General features: G+C 51.2%; 2 protein-coding genes across 4 annotated transcripts; both read right to left on the reverse strand.

Moving 5' to 3' along the window:
• Positions 1-379: 379 nt before the first annotated feature.
• On the reverse strand, positions 380-9986 carry LOC119117921 (retinitis pigmentosa 1-like 1 protein). 3 transcript variants are annotated; one of them, XM_037244564.1, is made up of 8 exons: positions 9715-9986; positions 8610-9098; positions 7754-7907; positions 3500-7675; positions 3320-3391; positions 2718-3214; positions 2219-2618; positions 380-2170 (listed from the first exon to the last, which is right to left on the reverse strand). In XM_037244564.1, exons 2-8 carry the CDS (start codon positions 9024-9026, stop codon positions 657-659), a joined length of 7230 nt encoding a protein of 2409 aa, XP_037100459.1. In that variant the 5' UTR covers positions 9027-9098; positions 9715-9986; the 3' UTR covers positions 380-656. The 3 variants fall into 3 exon arrangements, with proteins under 3 accessions (XP_037100459.1, XP_037100458.1, XP_037100461.1); XM_037244563.1 differs by having other exon boundaries at positions 2219-3214; XM_037244566.1 differs by lacking the exon at positions 3320-3391 and having other exon boundaries at positions 2219-2803; positions 3428-7675.
• Positions 9987-15070: 5084 nt separating this feature from the next.
• On the reverse strand, positions 15071-18600 carry sox7 (SRY-box transcription factor 7). Its single transcript, XM_037244591.1, has 2 exons — positions 18036-18600; positions 15071-16794 (listed from the first exon to the last, which is right to left on the reverse strand). The coding sequence occupies exons 1-2, from the start codon at positions 18271-18273 to the stop codon at positions 15893-15895; spliced, it is 1140 nt and encodes a 379-aa protein (XP_037100486.1). The 5' UTR covers positions 18274-18600; the 3' UTR covers positions 15071-15892.
• Positions 18601-19670: the final 1070 nt, after the last annotated feature.

The following is a 19670-nucleotide window of genomic DNA, read 5'->3' on the forward strand; positions in this document are numbered from 1 at the left end:
AAGTGATGAGAAGCTCCCGAGGAGACAAAGCGCTTGTCAATGAGGAACAATGAGGAGAACATTGAGCGGGTGAGCGGGCGAGCGGCCGTCACTCACCTCGGACGGTGGAGGGAGGGAGACCTTGGAGAAAGTGCGGGTGTTGCTGGGCAGCTGTTGGTGCCCCCCCCTCCCCCCGGCATCACATCTCCCTTTCATGATTGTGCTGCCGGATGACTCTTCCAGCGTTTGTTGTGCAAGTGCAGGTGCTTCCTCAGCAACTTTGTCTTTTCCTTTCTTCGTCATTTCTTCAACTCTCAGAGTCCCACTTGCATCCATCCATCCACCCACACTTGAAGCAAAGACAACTTTTTTCTTTTTGAAATTATGATTGAAAAACGAATGAGTGTTAAAGTGCATTTTATTTGACAGACATTTGAGTGGCGGTTCCATGCAGCTGCCGCTTGTGGACATTTGGCCGGCCGGCCGGCCGCCCGTCCGGCCATCGTCACGTTCTTCTGCTCCACTAATGTCGGCTAATTGCGATCTTCGTGTTAACCTTTTGAAGTTAACTAGAAAATCTACGGTTTTATCTTCTGGAGTATTTTAAAGGGGGTCGACGTGTTTCACAAAGCAGAAAAACTAAAACAGGTCTCGGTCGGCCGCGATAGGAGATGAAGTTACGCGTCGGAATCTTCGGCGTCTGCGTCGACGCCGTCTTCAGACCCGCCGGCGACGTGATTTATACCAGTATTTACCCTCAGTGTTGTCGGTTCTTCATCGGGTTCTTGACGGGCCGCCTGGCCTGGGCTGATGTCCCGCTCCTGGCTTTTCTCCTCACACGCCTCGCTGTCGTCAGACTCCGCCTCGTCCTCGCCGTCGGCGGACTCGGCTCCTCGCTCTTCGTTTTCAGACGCCTCCAAGGTTTGTCTGCTTGTTTCCTCCTCCTCACCGTGGTCATCTCCCTTTGGTCGGTCTTCCTTTTCAGTTCCAGGCTGGACCGACTCGTCCGGATCATCGCGGTCGGTCGCCTCGTGTTCTTGGTTCTCTTTTTCTGATGTTCCCTCGTCGTCCTCGTCTTCTACGTCTTCATTTTCTGCTCCCTGGTCCATCCCATCTTCCAGATCTTTGTCAGCGTCCACCTGGGGTTCTTCCTCTTTTCCATCCTCATCTTGATGCTCTTCTCCCGTTTGGTGGTGTTGCTGGCTTTCTGCTCCACTCAGGTCATCTGGCTCTTCAGTGTTTGTCACCTCAGACTCCTCCTCACTCTGATGATCTTTGAAGGCTTCATCATCCCGGGACACACTCCCTGGCCCGTCGCTGCCATCCACGTCTTCTTCTCCAGCAGCCTCTGTGGAATCTCCATCCATTGCTGTTTTCTGGTCCTTTTCTCCATGCTCCTCCTCGGGTTCCGCTTCTGGCTCTTCAAACTCTTTCGCATCTGCATCTTGATCTTCAGCGATGTTCTCCGATTCATTTTCAGACAAGGCCTTCTCCTGCTTGGCGCCTTCTTCTTCTTCTTCTTCTTCGTCGGCATCCTCACCTTCTTCGCCACTGTCATCCACACCTCCGTCTTCTTGCTGTTCGCCGGTGACATCTTCACAAGTGGCCTCATCGGATGTGACGTTGTCGTCCGGCTCTTCCTCTGCATCTTCTCCATTGTCAGTTGTTAGCGCAGGATCTTCTTCTGCTGACTTGTCTTCTTCAACTCCAGTGGTCTCCTCTGTTCCTCCAGCCTCGTTCTCCGCCATCCTTTTGTCTTCTTCCTCTTCTTCTTCTTCAGTTGGCACATTTGTTTGCTCATGGAACGTGTCTGCCAAGCCGCCATCACGTTCATCTCCACTGGTGGCAGGCGTCTCCTCTTCTTTCAGATCTTTGTCCTCCTCTGATTCGGATCCAGCCGTGGCTGCCTCTTCAGCATCGTCATCGGTCGTCACGGCATCTTTTGCAGCGTCCTGATCTTCAGCAGCTGCATCCTCATTTTCATCTCCTCCACTTGTTTGGGCATCTCCTTCCTCTTCCTCTTCGGGTTCCTGTCCGCTAGCATCTTCAACTGCTGTGGCGTCATCGCTGTTTTCATCTTCTGCAGCTTCCTCATCGCTATCAGCTCCAAGCTCCTTCTCATCTCCACGTGCGGGAGGAGTCTCGTCTTCTTCACCTTCCTCGGAGGCTGCACCTTCATCCTCGATGGTTTGGGAAACCTCGTCACTCGTGAGCTCTTCTCCTGCGGCATCCTCCTTTTCATTCTCGGCGCCGCTCGTGGCAGGAGTCTCCTCTTGACTCTCATCTTGGTGTTCACTCATGGCCCTGTCAGCAGCTTCTTGTGTGGCCTCTTCATCTTGGGAGGTTTCAGGAACCTCCTCACTCGCCATCATCTCATTTCCAGCATCATTATTTTCATCTGCCCCCTCCTGGTCTTCTCCTGCCTCCTCCTCCTCTTCACGTTCACTTGCGGCGAGCACAAGCACTGCGTCTTCATCTTCTTTGCTAGCAAGCTCATCATCTGTGTTTGCTTCCTCGTTTGAGTTCTTCACGGTGGCTGCATCGTCATCGTCGTCTTCGTCCTCGACTCGCTCCTCCTCCTCCTCCTCCATATTGTTAGCGGACTCTTCGTTCTCATGGCTACCTGCAGCAGGAGCTTCCTCCTCACCATCAACTCCTCCTTCTTCCTCGGACTCCTGCTGACTTGCGAGTTCTGCCGTGGCGGCCTCTTGTGCCGCACCTTCATCTTCTGCAGGAGCCTCCTCACCATCAACTGCTCCTTCTTCATCTTCCTCGGACTCTTGCTGACTTGTGAGTTCTGCCGCGGCGGCCTCTTGTGCCGCACCTTCATCTTCTGCAGGAGCTTCCTCCTCATCATCAACTTCTCCTTCTTCCTCGGACTCTTGCTGACTTGCGAGTTCTGCTGCGGCGGCCTCTTGTGCCGCACCTTCATCTTCCGCAGGAGCCTCCTCACCATCAACTGCTCCTTCTTCCTCGAACTCCTGCCGACTTGCGAGTTCTGCCGCGGCGGCCTCTTGTGCCCCACCTTCATCTTCTGCAGGAGCCTCCTCACCATCAACTGCTCCTTCTCCTTCTTCCTCGGACTCCTGCTGACTTGCAAGTTCTGTCGCGGCGGCCTCTTGTGCCGCACCTTCATCTTCTGCAGCAGCTTCCTCCTCATCATCAACAACTTCTCCTTCTTCCTCGGACTCCTGCTGACTTGCAAGTTCTGCCGCGGCGGCCTCTTGTGCCGCACCTTCATCTTCCGCAGCAGCTTGCTCCTCCTCATCATCAACTTCTCCTTCTTCCTCGGACTCCTGCTGACTTGCAAGTTCTGCCGCGGCGGCCTCTTGTGCCGCACCTTCATCTTCTGCAGGAGCTTCGTCTTCACCATCAACTCCTCCTTCTTCATCTTCCTCGGTCTCCTGCTGACTTGCGGCTTCTGCTGCGGCGGCCTCTTGTGCCGCACCTTCATCTTCTGCAGGAGCCTCCTCCTCACCATCAACTTCTCCTTCTTCATCTTCCTCGGACTCCTGCCGACTTGCGGGTTCTGCTGCACCTTCATCTTCTGCAGGAGCTTCCTCCTCACCATCAACTCCTCCTTCTTCAACTTCCTCAGACTCCTGCTGACTTGCGAGTTCAGCCGCGGCCGCACCTTTGTCTTCTGCAGCAGCTTGCTCTACATTGTCACCAGTGACCTCATCATCGGGATTTGAGTCCTTAACGGTGGAAGCGCCGTCGCTCTGATCTTCTTCTGGTTCTTCAGCGGCGGGTTCCTTTGTTTCCTCTTCAGCCGCGTGGCTTTCAGCGCCTCCGAGCGAAAGCTCACGCTCGTCACTTTCTTTGTCTTCCGCTGTTTCTTGAAGAGCGTGCTGGAGGATCTGTCCGACCAGTGTCGCTGCTGCTGCTGCTGCTTTGGTTTCACTGTTGGCCAGACAATGGTTCTTCTTGCCGCACGATTCGCACGGGCAGTCGTCGTCGTCTTCACCGCGCTGGTCACTGACGACGCTGCCGACGCTGCCGCTGGCCGCCGAATCGTCGCTTATCTGCGAGCGTTTGGTTTTCATCCTCAGCCTTCGTCTCCTCTCGTTGGTGGAAGGTCTGGACTTTGGTTCTTGGGGAGGTCTGGGCAGAGCCGCCCCACCTTTCATCTTGTCCAATTCTTTGCTAATGCTGCTTTGGATGCGCCGGCGGATCTCGTCCTTGAGCTCGCCCATCATCCCGTCCAGCTGCTGGTCGTCGCCGTGAACCTTCCAGCGCTCTTTGAACTCGCTCGTGGCGTCGACGTAATGAGTCAAAAACTGCTTTTCGATTTTGGTGAGTAAACCGAGGACCCACGCGGGATCGGGGTCGTGAGGTCGCTGTTTGCCGGACCGGAGCTGACTCCGAGACGTCTCGTCCGGTTCGGAGCTCTCGCTCGAGGCCGGCGGGCTGTCGCACGGTTCTCTCGGCGCGTCGTGACCCGGAATGGTCTCGTTGGGCTCCGGCTCCTCCTCGGGGCTGGCCGTTTGTTCTTCTTCTCGGTGGACTTTCCTGCCGTCGCTGCTCTTCCCGGAACCCGTGGAGCCGCTGTTGACGTCGATGCCGGACGACGATCCCTGATGAAAGTCCTTGTCGGAGTGCCGGTCGGGCTCGTTGGGCGCCGGGTCGCAAAGCCACAGAGAGCCGAGAATCTCCAGCAGCGCTTTGTAGCGTTGCGGTTTCTCATCGGCGTTTTTGGGATCGCCGTCGAGCTTGGCCAGGCAATCGAAAAGACCCGCGGCCGAAGTGCTGAGTTTGCGTCCGTACGCGGGCGAGACCTCCGGCAAACTGTTGCATCGGTCCAGCTGGGGGTTGAGAAGAACTTTCATCACTTGCACCGAAGCGTGAAATAGCTCGGGGTCGGTTTCCCCGCGCCGATCCGACGCTTTGGTTTCCTCGTCCGTTTTGGGAGCGTCGGAAACGGCGCTCTCCTCATTCGGCCCGTTGATGTTCTTCTCAGGCGCCGCGGGGTCGGGTTCTTCCGCCACGTTGCCGGAGAACTCCTCCATATCGAACTGTTCGCCGTCGGGCGGGATTTTATTCAGCCATTCGCTGACGACTTGGGTGGGGGAAGCGTTTGGCAGGCTGGACGGGACCAGGGCTTCGGCGTGGACGGCGTCTTCGGGAACCTGCTCAGAGTTCAAGTCTCCGTTGGCTGAAGCCTCACAAAGTTGAGGGATGACTTTTGCTTCTTCATCCACCAAAACATCAGCAAGATGGGATTTGGCTGACGCGTTGATTTTTCTTCCCAGGATGTCAGATGTCGCTTCGAGTTCCGATTCCTCAACGGCCACCACGGGAAGGTCCGAGACATTTGACGCCGCGCTTTTGGTTCTTTTTTTGCTTCTTGAAGAGCGATCGGACTTGACCGACAGCGCGGCTCTGGTTTGCTGAATTCCCCCGAGCCTGCTCTTGTCGGAGATAATTGACGTCCTTGAAGATGCGGCTGACTTGTGTGCTCTCGTTTCACTTTCTTCACTTTGAGGTCGTCGAGACGATCTGGACGAGGACGAGACGAGAGACGTGTTATCGGTGTTGGAGACGTCTTCGGACCTCCCGGACTTGCTGCTCAGCGCTCTCTCCAAACTCTCATGGTTGTTGTTTTCGTGCACGGCGATGGAGGATTTTGACTTCGCTGATGTCATCGAGCGGGCAGATCTGGACGAAACGGCGCTCGGCGGCCTCTGAGTTGTTTCCGTTTGGTTTTCTGAATGCTCTTCCGAGGGAACCTCGCACGTCGCTACCGATAAGCTCGTCACGGTGGACTCAGCGGAAGCTTTGCTCGCCGGTCTCTCGGATTTAGTTTGGCTGGCTTTGGATGATGGAGAGCGCGCCGACGTTTTGGATTTTGTCGAAGTCACGGAGATGGCTGACTTTGTGGACAAGGAGCTGGCGGTTCTTTCCACCGTCGCGCAAGGTTCTAAGGCATCTTCTACCGACCTTTCTTCAGGTTCCTCGTCGTTCTCGGCGCGTTCTGAGCTTTCTTCGGCCGCTCTATCGAGTTCCGACTCTTTGGTTCTGGAAGACACCGACTGGCCGCAACTAACTTCTTCATTCTCAATTTCGATGCTGTGTTCACTCATCACCTCGGAAACTTCTTGCGATGTGATCGACAAGTCGCTGGAAGGTCTTTCCGCAGCGTTTTCCTCAGCTGAGATTTTGGATCGCCCCGACTTTCCCGATTTGGCAGACAGTTGACTTTGGCTTCTGCTCGGGACTTCTTCGGTGACCACCTCAGACACGTTCGATGTTTCCGAAGCGGGCGACTTTGGCCGACGACCTTCGGACGTGCGTTGGGACTTGGCGGACGGAGCTGATTTACTGGAGTGAACGGACAAGGAACTTATCGATACGCTCTCGCTGTGCGGGAAACCTTTGGATGCTGTCGATCTGGCGGAAAGCGCCGACTTTGCAGATTTGGCCGACGCCGCGCTGGGCGATCTTTCTGCAGAAACCAGCGACTGGATCGATTTGGCAGATGTGCAGCTTGACGCTCGTCCTCCCGTTGGCTCCCTTTCTTCATCCTCAGAACGGCGAGACTCGTCTTCTGCGGGAACATCATCGGGACATTGGGACTCACTTGAGCTGGCGCTCGTGGCTCTCTCGTTCATCTCGGGATGGTTCGACGTCACATTGGTCGATGGCTCTGACATCACACTGGGTTCCTTCTCGTCTTCCACCGATTGGATCGCACTCGATGGTCTTTCTTCAGCCGCCTCTGTGGATTCTCCACCGGCATCCATTTCTGAGGTTTTAGATTGTGTTGATCCGGCGCCGGAAGCTCTCGCCACCGGTACCTCCTCGGCGTCTCCATCGGCATTAGAAGAGGCCGCGTCGTCAACTTCAGAGGTTTTTCCAGATGTGGGTGTTCTCTGTCCAGTTGCGCTCTGACTTTGCTCCTCTTTGGCGTGCTGGTCCGGTCCGGACGTGGTTGAGGCATTTGAATGAGCTGACATGGCACTTTTGGATGGCTCCTCCTCTTCTCCGCCTTCTGGTTCCGCCTTCTGACTGACGTTTGCGTCACTCTCCCGTCTTGCCACGTCGCCCGTCTCCTCCGAGTCTGCTTCCTTCTCACTCGTTGAAGTTCCGCAGTGACACTTTTTGGATTTCTTCATCTTGCCGGAAGCGGAGGCCGACGATGATTTCCCGGCCGTATCTTGCGTGTCCTGGTCCCGGCGGATGGTGCAGTACTCCACGGTTTCCGACGCCTCCACGCACGTTTCTCGCTCCAGCACGTTTTCTTCGCTGGATCTTTGAGCCACGGTCTTCCTGGAGACCACCGTGTAGGAGGACGCGCTGGAGCTGGACGTCCGAACGCCGCAACTGTCTCCTTGCGTGCCTTCCGTGTTGCTCCAGATGTTGTAGCGGTGAGAATGGCGAGAGCAATGCGCGCGTCGTCGCCGGTACACCTCCACCGGCTCGCTGGTGGAAAAGTTCTCAGAACCCGAGCAGCTTCTGTCGCTCACCAATTCTTGAGGCCGCTCGCCGCCCCTGATGGAGGACTTTCTCACTTCGGTGGACCAAAGTAAGGTTTCGTCGTTGTCCAGCCGAAAGCGCACTTTCATTTTCATGGACAAGCTGCCATCTTTGTTGACGCAAACTTGTTTTTCCACATCGTCGTCGGTGGCGGGGAGAACGTCGTCTGCAGATTCCGTGCCGTCTGGAAGTGACTTCTCAGAAGATAGGTTTGCTTGAGCTTGATTTGGTGCTAGAAGAGAAGGAACGAGTCAAATCAGGAGACCTTGTAGTACTTTTGCAGAGGTTTGTCTCCTACCTTCGTGGTTGCTTAACGGCGCTTCGGCGCTCAGCCTCGGCAGCTTGTCTTCGGCGCTTTTACGAAATCGCTCCAGAATGGAAGGGTGGGAAGGCTCCCGTCCCACGCACACCAGAACGTTGGGACAGTGCATGATGCTTGGAACATTTTCCACCTGCGACCAAACACAAAGAAGATGAGGTCCTGCAAATGGTAGGCGGCTTTATAAAGTCCTGGCCGACTGTTTCGGTATCTGCAATGACGTGACTTATAAAGAAAAAGAACAGTTGATGCTTTGGCTCCTCGTGCTGCTGAGTCCTGCTCATCCCTGCCAAAGATAAAGGTCTTAATCCGGGATAATCCGAGGAACCCTCACAGATGCTTAGTCAGCACAACCGCCAGCCGTCGTGACGAGAGATGCACACGTGCATTTGAAGTGAGACAAGATGAGTCTTTTTAGGCTTTTGCCAAATCTCATCATCTCATAAAAACTCACAGGGACAACCTTGAGTTATTATTATTTGATTGTTTTTTTTTTCCAAGGAAAAACAAATGGGGGGGGGTGTTTTTGGCTCCTTTGTATGGAAATGGTGCAGTACACGGTATTGACCACCAGAGGTCACTGTTTCACTTCATCCTTGACGTCTGTATTCATATTGCTGCACTCAAAGTCAATCAGTATTAAAAACTACCAGTATGGAATCAACACTCCTTTGCTGGTGTCACTCACTGGATGATGATGATGACTATTACTTTTCATTTTGGACATATTTTACACGTGGCTTTATGTCCACAACACAATATTGCCACGCCCCAAGAATGAGGAAATGGAGGGAAAAAACAATGATTCAGTCAGCAGTCCATCTGGCGAGCTTACCTTGTGTCCATCCAGGGTGTAGAGCCTCTTGACGTGGTACTGCAGGAGCTCCGAGACCTCCTCCAGGAACAGCCCGAAGCTCCTCGGGCCTTTGCTTCTGAGCACCACCGTCTTCCTGAGGGACGGCTCGCTGCTCTTGATCAGGACCAGCCTCTTGGTGCGAGGCGGGAGCTCGTCGGACCCGCTGCTCCGATGGTGCCGGTGGTAGGGACACAGAGGCAACACTTGCGAGTGTAGCGCCTCCAGGGCTCGGGCGTGTCTCCACTGGGAGCACAGGTAGCAAGCGGCGACCGCGTCAGGGTGGGGGATGCGGGGCAGCCTGCAGGTGGCGTACTTGTGGGAAGCGGGGACGGTGCTGAAGCACTGGAAGCTGCGTTTGTGGGAGGACATGGCTGCGGCTCGGCCTTCCTCGCGCATCAGTAGACGCTAAGCAGCTGCGCCGCCAACGCGGAGACACCACATGTTCCCGCGCCCAGGCCTCGCCCTCGCCTGAAAGACAAAATTGCGCTCAGATTAGGGGAGGAATCAATGAACGTAGGAAAATATTCGTCATTATTGTTGGGAAAAAGCGTGCGGCTTCCAAAATAGCGCAAGCGTAAATGAAGACAACGATAACGAAACGCAAATCCCCCACGTTCCTTTAAATAACGAGCTTAAATGTGGGCCAAAAGCGTCGGCCGTTAGCCCGTGCCGCTCGCCCGCAATCCGTCGGGATTAGCGCTACAAGGCGGAAATATCGGTAAATAAAAATAAATCAGACAAAAGCAGGAGCAAACAACAAGAAAAAGCAGGGAAATATAAATAGGCCAAGCTTGACTGACACTTTTAAAGAAAGGCTTTAGCTCTTGTTCTTGTATTAGCGTCTTGGAAATCTATTCCATACTTGAAATACTTATTGTGTCTTGACGCAAACACAAGGATTCCCTTGGTGCCGACATGGCTGATGATGATTCATGCTGCTAAATTCCACATGACTGCTTATTTTCATCATTTAGAATCATCTTCATGGATTTGCTTTTGTTTTGGGCTAATAGCAGCCTGCTCATGAGATAACCTACGTATTTTTAAAAAGAAATTCATCGTGCCAAAGAGTGCAGATACTTACTTTTGCTCTAGGTTGATAATCCAAATGGCAGAAGATGAGGCGGAAAGTTGGATAAAGAACATCCAAGCGTCGATTTCAGCCCAGGTTGCAGTTTGCGGCCGGCGGCCGGCCGTCCTGCAGCAGCAGCGGCAGCAGCAGCAGCAGCAGCCCTCACTGCTAATCACATGCACGAGGAGGCTAAGGATAGCCTGGAAAGCTTTAAGGATAATCACTGGCAAGGTTGGACTGAAATCTGATGGACACGACTTACTTGGACCGCTTGCATTGCGTAAAGACCAGGACACTTTTAGCTAACGGGACCGCTTGCATTGCGTAAAGACCAGGACACTTTTAGCTAACGGCTTAACGTTGATCATTTTGGCTCGTCAACATTAGATTCCGTCTTCATATCTACCGATTCAAGACATAGCCACAAGTCATTCTGAATGCTAATTCCCGTTGCATGCTGGTTTGTTATAGCAAATCCATTTGAAACATCAAATGCACATCAATATTAATAAGTGCTATAGGGCCACTTCACGTTTTCTTTCGGCTGCTCTCGTTTATCTTTCTTTTTCTTTTTATAAGAGCGCCATCAAAAAGGGCATGAGCAATGGACTCCAATATAGCCAGGGTGGGGTTCACCGTATTGTGTCATTGTTATGTCAGGCCATGTGACCCGGAATATCTGTCTGCTAACTCCCCGACTACTCCAATCTTTTAAGCTTTGCAGCGTCATACGTGAGGCCAATCTTCCGACTCGTGTGTGTTTATGTGGGGGCGCAGCTCAAGGACAAAAGGGAGCCCCGCCCACCAGAGGTCAGACCTTATCAGAGGCCTCCAGACCAGCGGTTGTGCCCTCCCTCCGCAAAGCGCTTCATCATCGGGGCCGCTGTAGACAAGCCTGCGCAAACACGCACGCACCATCTGTCGACAGCCTTAAGGAGCTTGATGGGTCGCCACCGGGGTTGGGGTCTGTCCTAGGTGGGCAGATTTATGATGTCCTGACTCACTAAGGGGAGAAAATAGCAACCCAACTTCTGCTGAGTCACGTAAGGGCCAGCTTTTTGGGCGATGGCCGCAAAGACCCCCCCCAAGAACGACATTAGTATAACGTTGACAGGACTCCACCATTTCCATCAGGGGGGGGGGACACATGGCAAAAAGTGGTCCAGAACTGGGGCATGTGCAGCGCGGCTTAGCTGGCCTCAATTCAACCATCACAAGTAGTTAACGTCTCAGCGTGACTAAACTTAGCACCTTGGCTGCTGGATGCTGCTGACTTTGGGCCATTTCAGCTTTACCAAAATTGATATCAAAGTGCCCTGGGTCGGAATATTTGTGTTTAGACTCGTGGAGATGTGCACAACATGCTCTTGCAAAAAAACATTTTGGACTTGAGGTCCTCTAGAAATAGCGATTGGAATAGACTGATATGGTTAAAAATCCACGTTTATCAAGTGTTCAATCAGAATGTTTGCATTTTTTTCAGCCCGCCCATACAGTACGTATATCCGCGAGAGAACCTGCAGTGCTAATCCCTCAGTAATGAGATTGGCACGGCAGCAGATAATGAAAGCAGTCCAGAACTGCTGCTGCTGCTGCTGCTTGGAGGTTAGCCAGTGAGGAAGATTGTTGCACTTTCTCACTTTCACGCCACTATTCAAGTTCACTCTCGAGACAAAACACAGATGACTTGACTTGCTGCGGCATTTAAGTGTTATTTGCATTTACAGACGCACGTGTAAAGTGTCGACACTACAAATAAAGTGGGCCTAAAATTGACCCTTGTGGGGACATGGCAGGCAATATTGTTGACAAACACGTTCCATACGTGCGTTACGTACACGCATACGTGAGCGTCCTTGCTGTTTTTGCTTATCGCCGTCGGCAGACCCGTCTGCCCTTAAGTGCTCGGCCATCTGCAATAAACACGCACGCACGCACGCACGCACGCACGGCTACGCCAGCTCGTATCCTGTTTTCAAGCTGTCGACGGCACACTTTATCGGCAGCAGAAACGGCAGCGCTGTCTCAACTCTTGGGAGGGACGGCAGCGTGAGTCACTTCCGTACGTTTCATGATTTGCGACGCGGACCCCTTTTAGGGCGTCCGGCAGGAAGGGATTCCTTCGAGCTCATGAGCGACGCATGGCGGCCATAACGCAATGGAAAGGATGACGGCGAGCCGGTGGCAAGGTCGGCCGGGAGCGGGGCCCGTACCCGCCGAGCTCTTTTTAAGTTGAAAGCGGGCACATCAAGGCAACGGACGTGCCATGTGCCGGCGTTGACGTACGGACTTGCAGCCGTGCTTCAAGGGAACAACATGCACTCAACACACACTTCCACTCAGCAAAGGTATGGCAGATGCATAAATACTCATTTGGAAATAATTGTGAATGTAACAATGGACTACTTTTCGAGAAATTCTGATACATTCACAAACAAAACCATGTTAAAGAAGCAAATCATCTTGAATCAAGCCCATGTGCCAAACTTTTCTCAATGTTGCAAATGTTATGGTGAAGGATAAATGGACAATTTCAGCCTCATCCTTCAAGCTGCACTGGCAGCCATGCGCTGGCCTCCCCCCCGTATCTGCCGAGAACAGGTGCAGCGTTCACGGCGCAGGTAGGGACGTCTGGGAGGCCCTTGGCTGCTTGTACAGTCCCCCAAGTTTTACAAAGGGGTCCCCATCTGCATGGCCACCCCCCTCCGACAACCACACACACACATATCATGTGCCACATGGCAGCCGTCCCTCGACAAGTCTGCTCCATTCTTCCAACGCGCCTGCCTGCCACGCCGCCCGTTGTCGAGCCACAATGAGATGAATAGCACCCATAATCCCTTGCTGCAAGATATGTGTGTGTTTCCATGTCTTTTGCTCCTTCTGGCCTCATTTAGGTCCAAGTACAAATTGTAAACAGGTTCTTAGGTTGCCGTAACACACTCCACTCCAGCGCAACGTTTGCTTAGCAATGGGATATGTCCATCAGACACACTCAAGTCACAAGTAAAATCAATTCAATCCTAAAATAAATCAAATGCACATTTTCTTTCTGACCGCATTTGTCCGATTTTTTGGGCCTAATCGCCCGATTGAAAGAATACAAATTAAATACGACGACGGTGAAAACAAAACAAAGCTACAATGATTTACCATTCATGAATTAGATTCTAAAAACGTTTTTCATCAACCTACTGGATGCCAGTGACACATAGTGACAATGCCAAGCTCTTCCACTAGATGGCAGCAAGTCCAATTAACCTGTGTTTCCATCTAGTAAATATGTTTTGGTTCAATAAGGTTGAGTCACCTAATTGAAATGGGCCTCTTCCTCTTAAGTCTCCAATTAGCATGTGGAGAATGTGACCTCTGCAAAGTGACGCGATTGGACGACGAGGACCAGCGCCATCGCCAGACAGTCGGCCTCCTGCGTGCCTCCGGAGGGCTCGGACGGCTTTCAAGTGACTTTAAAGGCGGCGGCGGCGGCGGCGGATGGATAATACTTTGCGCAGCTGTTCCGTGGCGTTTTACCTTGCCGGCCTGCTTGTTGTTTGTTTGGTCAGGGAAGCGACATGACGGCACGGGAGGAAAGAGGAAACATAAGAGACTACCTGACAGCCTCATTCCACCGGCCCGACCCCGGCCCGGCTGGAACGCGGCCAGCCGGCAATCAGGCAGCGAAAAAAAAAGAAAGAAAGAAAACAACCACAGGAGGCTCTCTTTGTTTGTTCAGCCCGTGTTGGTGTACACGAGCAAATATTGTGCATCTTGCAAGTTGGCCAGAGGTTTGATTGCGACATTGTACTTTCTGACCTCTTAATGAGAAAGGCATAGTTTCCGTTGTTTATGACACTGCAGAAGTAGCTTGACTTGGAAGGTGAGTTCCGAGCTCCCGTCTCGAAACTAATTCAATTCACATGTTTTAATGAATGCTCATGGAGTGGATCGCGGCGTCCCCCAAGGCTCAGTTTTAGGGCCACTTCATTGTCATTTCCGCGTGCTGCCGTTGCGTGAGATTATTACTCTTTACAATACTGCTGTCTCTCCTGACCACAAAGTAGCCCATGCCATGTTTTGTTTTGTGAAAAAAAAAGAGCACTGAACCTACCAAAAGCGTCGACTCTCTTCTTTCACCCCAAACAACGGCAGCAGACTGTGGGTTGGTTTCACCAAAAACACCAGCTTCTGACCAAAAAACAGAGAAATGTCAAGCAATCACAGAGACAGGACAAAATGTGTTTTGTTCACATGAACAAGTAACAAAAGTGCACAATAAGGAAACATATATGAAATAATGGTCATTATGATGTACCATGAAAAATAGCATCAGTGCACTGAACTTCCCGAAAAAAGCTCTCATCTGGTGTCAGCGTGCAACGGCATTGTTTGTCCTTGAGTGGATGGATGGGACATGCTAACGTGTCTTTACCCAGGGAGCCTGGCTGCTGCACCCGCAAACACCCCAGAGTTGACCCCGACGAGCCGGAGGAGCGCCACTTTCTCAGCCCAGGGCAACGCCAGCGCCGCCCCTCCGCCGAGGCTACTAATAATAATGTCGTCACCCTGAAGGAATGCGCCGCAGACATGATGAATGTTGTCACTCTTCACATTTGAAGCCACGCACACACCGAAAGTCTCCCCCCCGCCGCCATCTCGATCAACCATCGTGATAATCGGACGTTTACACTTTATTTCCTAAGCGGCTTTTTAATCAAAGATATCTTGTTTTTTAAAGGATGAATTGTTCAAATAATAATCAATCGTAATAATAATCGTAATCTTAACCAGCCCAATACCATCAAGATCATTTACAAATATTGTAAGATCTGCCAAGAACGGAGTTTACAGTGAGAACTCAACGTTTTGAGATTGGACTCTGCGGTGTCGTTTCAGCTCGCCGGGTCCAACTTCCCATCTCACTGCAATGTCGGGACGAGCCAGGCCCAAACATCCTGACACGGAGCGCCCCCACCCCTCCTCGCACCTCCACAACCACCTTATCAGGCAGGAAACACCGCTCCTCCGCCACATCCTCTTTACAAGAAGCACGACTCAAGCTTTCCCAAAAAACCCAGGAAGAGCCGCCAGACTCCAGGATTTGTCAGAGAACACACACAAAACACCCCCCACCCCAAATTCCTTTTATCAGAAAATATGGAGCGAGTTTGCAAATCAAAACGACGCGTTTATTTCGGTATTTTCTGCACGGACAAGATAGAAGGGCGTGAAAGAAACCCGGAATTGTGGGAAAACAAAGGGGAAGGGGGACGGAGGCGAGCACGCGTGGCTTTGTTGTCGTGGCTAATCCTCGAGGGGATAATGATGACGGCGGCAGTGGGCGGCAAGCGAAAAAACAAGCAAAACACCATTCCAGTATGCACCACCATCGGCTTTTATTGACAAGTTTGCTTTGTACAGGAAATGACAATCCATCACTTTTAAATTACACTCTAAATCAGCATACATTTATCCTAGACGTGATTATATAGATATTTATATTATTAAGCATTTGATGGGGCGGGGGGGGCGCACCGGGGGCTAAAATCTCATCGGGGTGACAAGCAGCGACTCGGCGAGAGCCAGGATTACAAACAACGTCCATCTGTGGTTTTGCATTTACAAGTTGTGTCTGAAATGCACACAAGTGGAAGGGCCCCGCTAGCCTTCCCTGAGGTGCCCCGTTTTAGCGTCGCTCCTTCCAAGGTCGGTCTGTGGTGTTGTTACGGCCGTTCAGGACTGCTCGCACGATGGCCGTTTGTCCAAATGTGCGCTGTTATTGACTGGCCACTTCTCTTGCCAAACGTCTTCAGTTACCCTAAGTGTAAAAATGAATAATGGCTGGTGCCTTGTGATCTGTTACCCCGCTTCTCTTGCCAAACAGTCTGGAAACGGCTGGGACAAGCGGTCAAGAAAATGGATGGATGGATGGATGGTTGGAAATGCGCACCATGTTAGGTGTACCCTACCCTCACCAAAGGTCATCTCAGGTACCCCCAATTCCTGATAAGAACCATGGATGGATGGTTGTCGTCTATACAGTATGTGTGCTGTGATTAACTGGTGGCCAATGATTCTCTCGCCGAACTCGCCCGGGTTGACCTCCATCTACCCGTGACCTTAAAGAGGAACAGTGCTAGAAAGCGGGACGGTCACATTTCGTAAGCGTCCTTGATCGCGGTCGTCCCTGAATTCACGAGATGCCGTAATTGTTGTAGTAGGCGGCGGTGGCGTCGGCCAGAACCGAAATCAGACTGGTTTCTGTGACGGTACTGGCGGCGGACACCTGAACGTGACCCGTGACGGTGACGGCCCCGCCTTGCTCGGGGTGGAAGCCGGAGTTGAGGTACTGGTCAAACTCATTGCGGTCCACCTCACCCAGGAGCTCGGCCTGGCTAAGCTGATCCAGAGTCTCCAGGTGGGCCTGCGTCTCCGGCGGCGGAGACAGCTGCCCCATGTGGCCGTGCTGGAGGCCGTGGTGAGTCAGGGGGAACGGCGAGGCGCCGTAGTACGAGCCGTGGATCAGGCCGCCGTTATTACCGGGGGTCATGTGGGACATGTGCGCGCCCCCGCAGTGGAGCTGGGTCTGAGCGTAGTCCAGGTGGTACGGCGGAGGGCTACCCATGTGGCTCTGGTGGTGGTGCTCGGCGGGGGACGAGCAGGAGATGGCGGGGTAGTACGACGGAGGCGCGTGCTCTTGCTCCACGGCGTCCAAGGGGGACATCTCGGGAGGGGTGGGGAGGCCGTAGGGGTACGTGTCGAACCCGCCCGACGCCGCCGGGTCCCGGAAGCTTCGCACGCCGGGAAGGGTCGGGCCGGGGCTGGAGAAACGGACCCCCGACGCCGGGTTGCTCCCGTCATCCTTCTCCAGCGGCCGGCACAGGGCCCGCTGCTCGGGTAGGGCGTTTTGGTCAGGGGCCATGCCGCCAAGGAGGAATGCGGGGTCCACGCGCTTGCAAATGCGCTTGAGTTGCTTCTTGCGGCGGGGCCGGTATTTGTAGTTGGGGTAGTCCTGCATGTGCTGCACACGCAGGCGCTCGGCTTCCTCCACGTACGGCCTCTTCTGGGGGGGTGTCAGGGCTTTCCACGATTTCCCTGAAGGAAAACGACCACATGCGTGATTTGACTGTCATCAAATGCCCACATTGTAAATAGAACTCGGCAAAATGGAAGAAACCGACTTGTACAGGAAAATGACAACTTGGTACTGAACTAACCATTTTGAGAATATTGATGTCAAGACTGGACGTTGAAATATTTGCTCACATTTATCTTGGGCGTGACTTCAAAGTCATCAACATGCACATTCATTTGCATAAAATTGCTGCTGTGGAATGTGCTTTTGGATCATTTCCAGTTTTAAGATGACAGGTAGCATTTGGTCATTAATTCTAAACAAATTGTCATCTGTATTTAAAGAAGGCTTGAGTAAACTTTGAAGTGAATGTTTTCAACTTCGAGATATCTAATGTGAATGCATAACATGAAGGAATTTTTGAAGAAGGAAGTTTTGAATATTTTTTCGAGCCTCGACTTAATTTGTCCAGTGACCGGTTCAATATAAAACAAATTATGTCGAGATTTCTATATTAACTAGATAAAATGTGGTAATTGAAAAGATTTATTTGAAAATAATATATATCAAAATCATATTTATATATCCCTAGGTCTTTATTCCTGTGTAAATTAAACTGTTCAAGCTTTGAATTAAATGAGTTTCCACTTAAAACACATGAATGTGCCCAAGATCATTTTCACATTGAGTAAAAGATTTATAAATTGACCCCATAAAACCAGGAAATTTATTTATGATAAAATGTCACATAATAGAAGTCTTTTATTAATGTGTAAGATTACATTTTTTAGGATTTAAAATGTCCTATTGAAAGTGCCCAAAAAAAATCCTCTTTCCATCCAGAATGAGACTCGTAAAAGTCAAAGTATCGAAGAAGGGAGTTGATTTAAATCGTTAAAAATAATGACAAGAGGTTTCTTTCTGTGCGAGGTGGACTCTTAAAATGATCAATTGGATTTTTTCTTAGCCACTAAAAGTGCACAAATGTCCAAGATCATTTTATTTGTCAGTTTTAGCTTTTCCTTTTTTTAAACTGTCTTTTTATCAATTTGTTTTACCTGTGTTTGATTTACAAATGTAGTATAAGCGAGACGCACATCAAATCATTTGAGTCCATTTTTAATGCATTCATCATGAGAAATCTTGAAGTAATAGTTACTACAAAGAGGCCTGATAAAGATGGAAACGTCTTGAAAAAAAAAACAGTTACTGCACTTCTGCATAATAATAATAATATTAATAGTAATGCTGATAGACTTACCAAGCATCTTGCTGAGCTCGGCGTTGTGCAGGTCTGGGTTCTGCACGGCCAGCCGCTTGCGCTCGTCCTTGGCCCAAACCATGAAGGCGTTCATGGGCCGTCGGATGCGGGGCTCGGGCGCCTTGTCCCCGACGCCCCTGTGGGCGTCGGCGGCAGCGGCCGAGGTCGCGTCGCCGTCCGCCGGGGGACACTCGAACGACTCGGGCCACGACGAGTAGGCGCTGATGAGGGCGGCCATGTGCGCGCCGCCTGCACGCCAAAGTTGCAGAGTTGCACTCTTTCGCTTCCAATCAACCACCGCGTGCGTAATTGGGATTGAAAGTGCAGACGGGTTTGGATTTGGTGCGGAAAGACGAGTTGTTGGCAATCCAAAGGACTACGGGAAGGTGTGCGCGCGCTCCTCCTCGGTGAGGTGTGATCCAGGTTCTCCTATGGCGTCGCGAAGGGGGTTTATATTGGAGGAGGGGAGCTCGAACCTCGGCTCCTCCTCGGCGAGTCCCAAGCAAAAATGTGACGCACGCACCAAATATGCTCACTGCGCTCACTTCGTTGAGTCCGTTTTAAAACAGGATGGAAACTAGTTTTTTTTTTTTTTTGGTCTAAGGTTGACATTCCTCTTTGGTGATGATGCTTTTGGTGGCGCAAGCCGTGACGCGCCCAAAAACTTATCAGACCTGTTGTTGTGGTGCGTTCAGGTGCGCGTAAAAAGCGCATCAGGTGGCGTCGGCCATTGGAAAGCACGATACCCCAACTCACTCCTGACAGTGACGTAATATGCGTCTAGTTTTTAGTATTTTCCCGAAATTTCTGCCATTTTGGGTCACGGTGAATTGATTTCCTATCAATTTCATGAAATGACCACATTTAATTGCACAATTTCCTCCCCTAAAAAATGATTAGTAGTTCTATTTAGAAATAAAAATATCCCCCAAATTTTGACCCTTCCATTCTTTTAAAACATGCATAAGTTCAAGGCCAACTTTCCATCCTGCAAAGTTGCACCTAACTTTAACTTGGCCTATCACATACAATGAAGGATTTTGGGTAGTTAACTTATTTTTACACTTGCGAGATAAAAAGCTGAACATACACTTGCAACACTAATCAGCTTCCTTCTGTGGCTACAAGCGAGCGTGTATCAAATCTGGCAGTTCCTGTTGACAGGATTCTCATGGCTTGTTGTAGCCAGAGGAGCTCACACACACACACACACAGACAGACGAAGCTACTGAGAGCGGGCGGGTCAGAGGCTATTGGTTGACAGATTTAAATCAGGAAGATGAGTGCACCAGACCACGCTTTCCTAACAAAGTGACTAAAATACATAATACAGCATAAATATCCAATTTGTGCGAGTCCAAAAGTCATTTAAAGGTAATGCATAGAGCCAAGCTTGTGTGTCCCACAAGGCTCAATTTGAGGTCTACTACTTTTATCTGTCAATGTGGTCATTGGCATAAATGAACACTTGACAGCTTCACCTTTGGATGACATGTGCCAACAGACCAAACCGGTAAACTGTGCGCACAAAGATTGATTTGAACATTTGAGTTTCAATTTCTTACCTTCATCACATTTGATTCTTTTTACTATCTTACTTACCATCTATTTAAATAAATCCATAAAGTTTTAGTT

This window comes from Syngnathus acus, chromosome 24, assembly GCF_901709675.1.
Source record: "Syngnathus acus chromosome 24, fSynAcu1.2, whole genome shotgun sequence".
Lineage (NCBI taxonomy): Eukaryota > Metazoa > Chordata > Actinopteri > Syngnathiformes > Syngnathidae > Syngnathus > Syngnathus acus.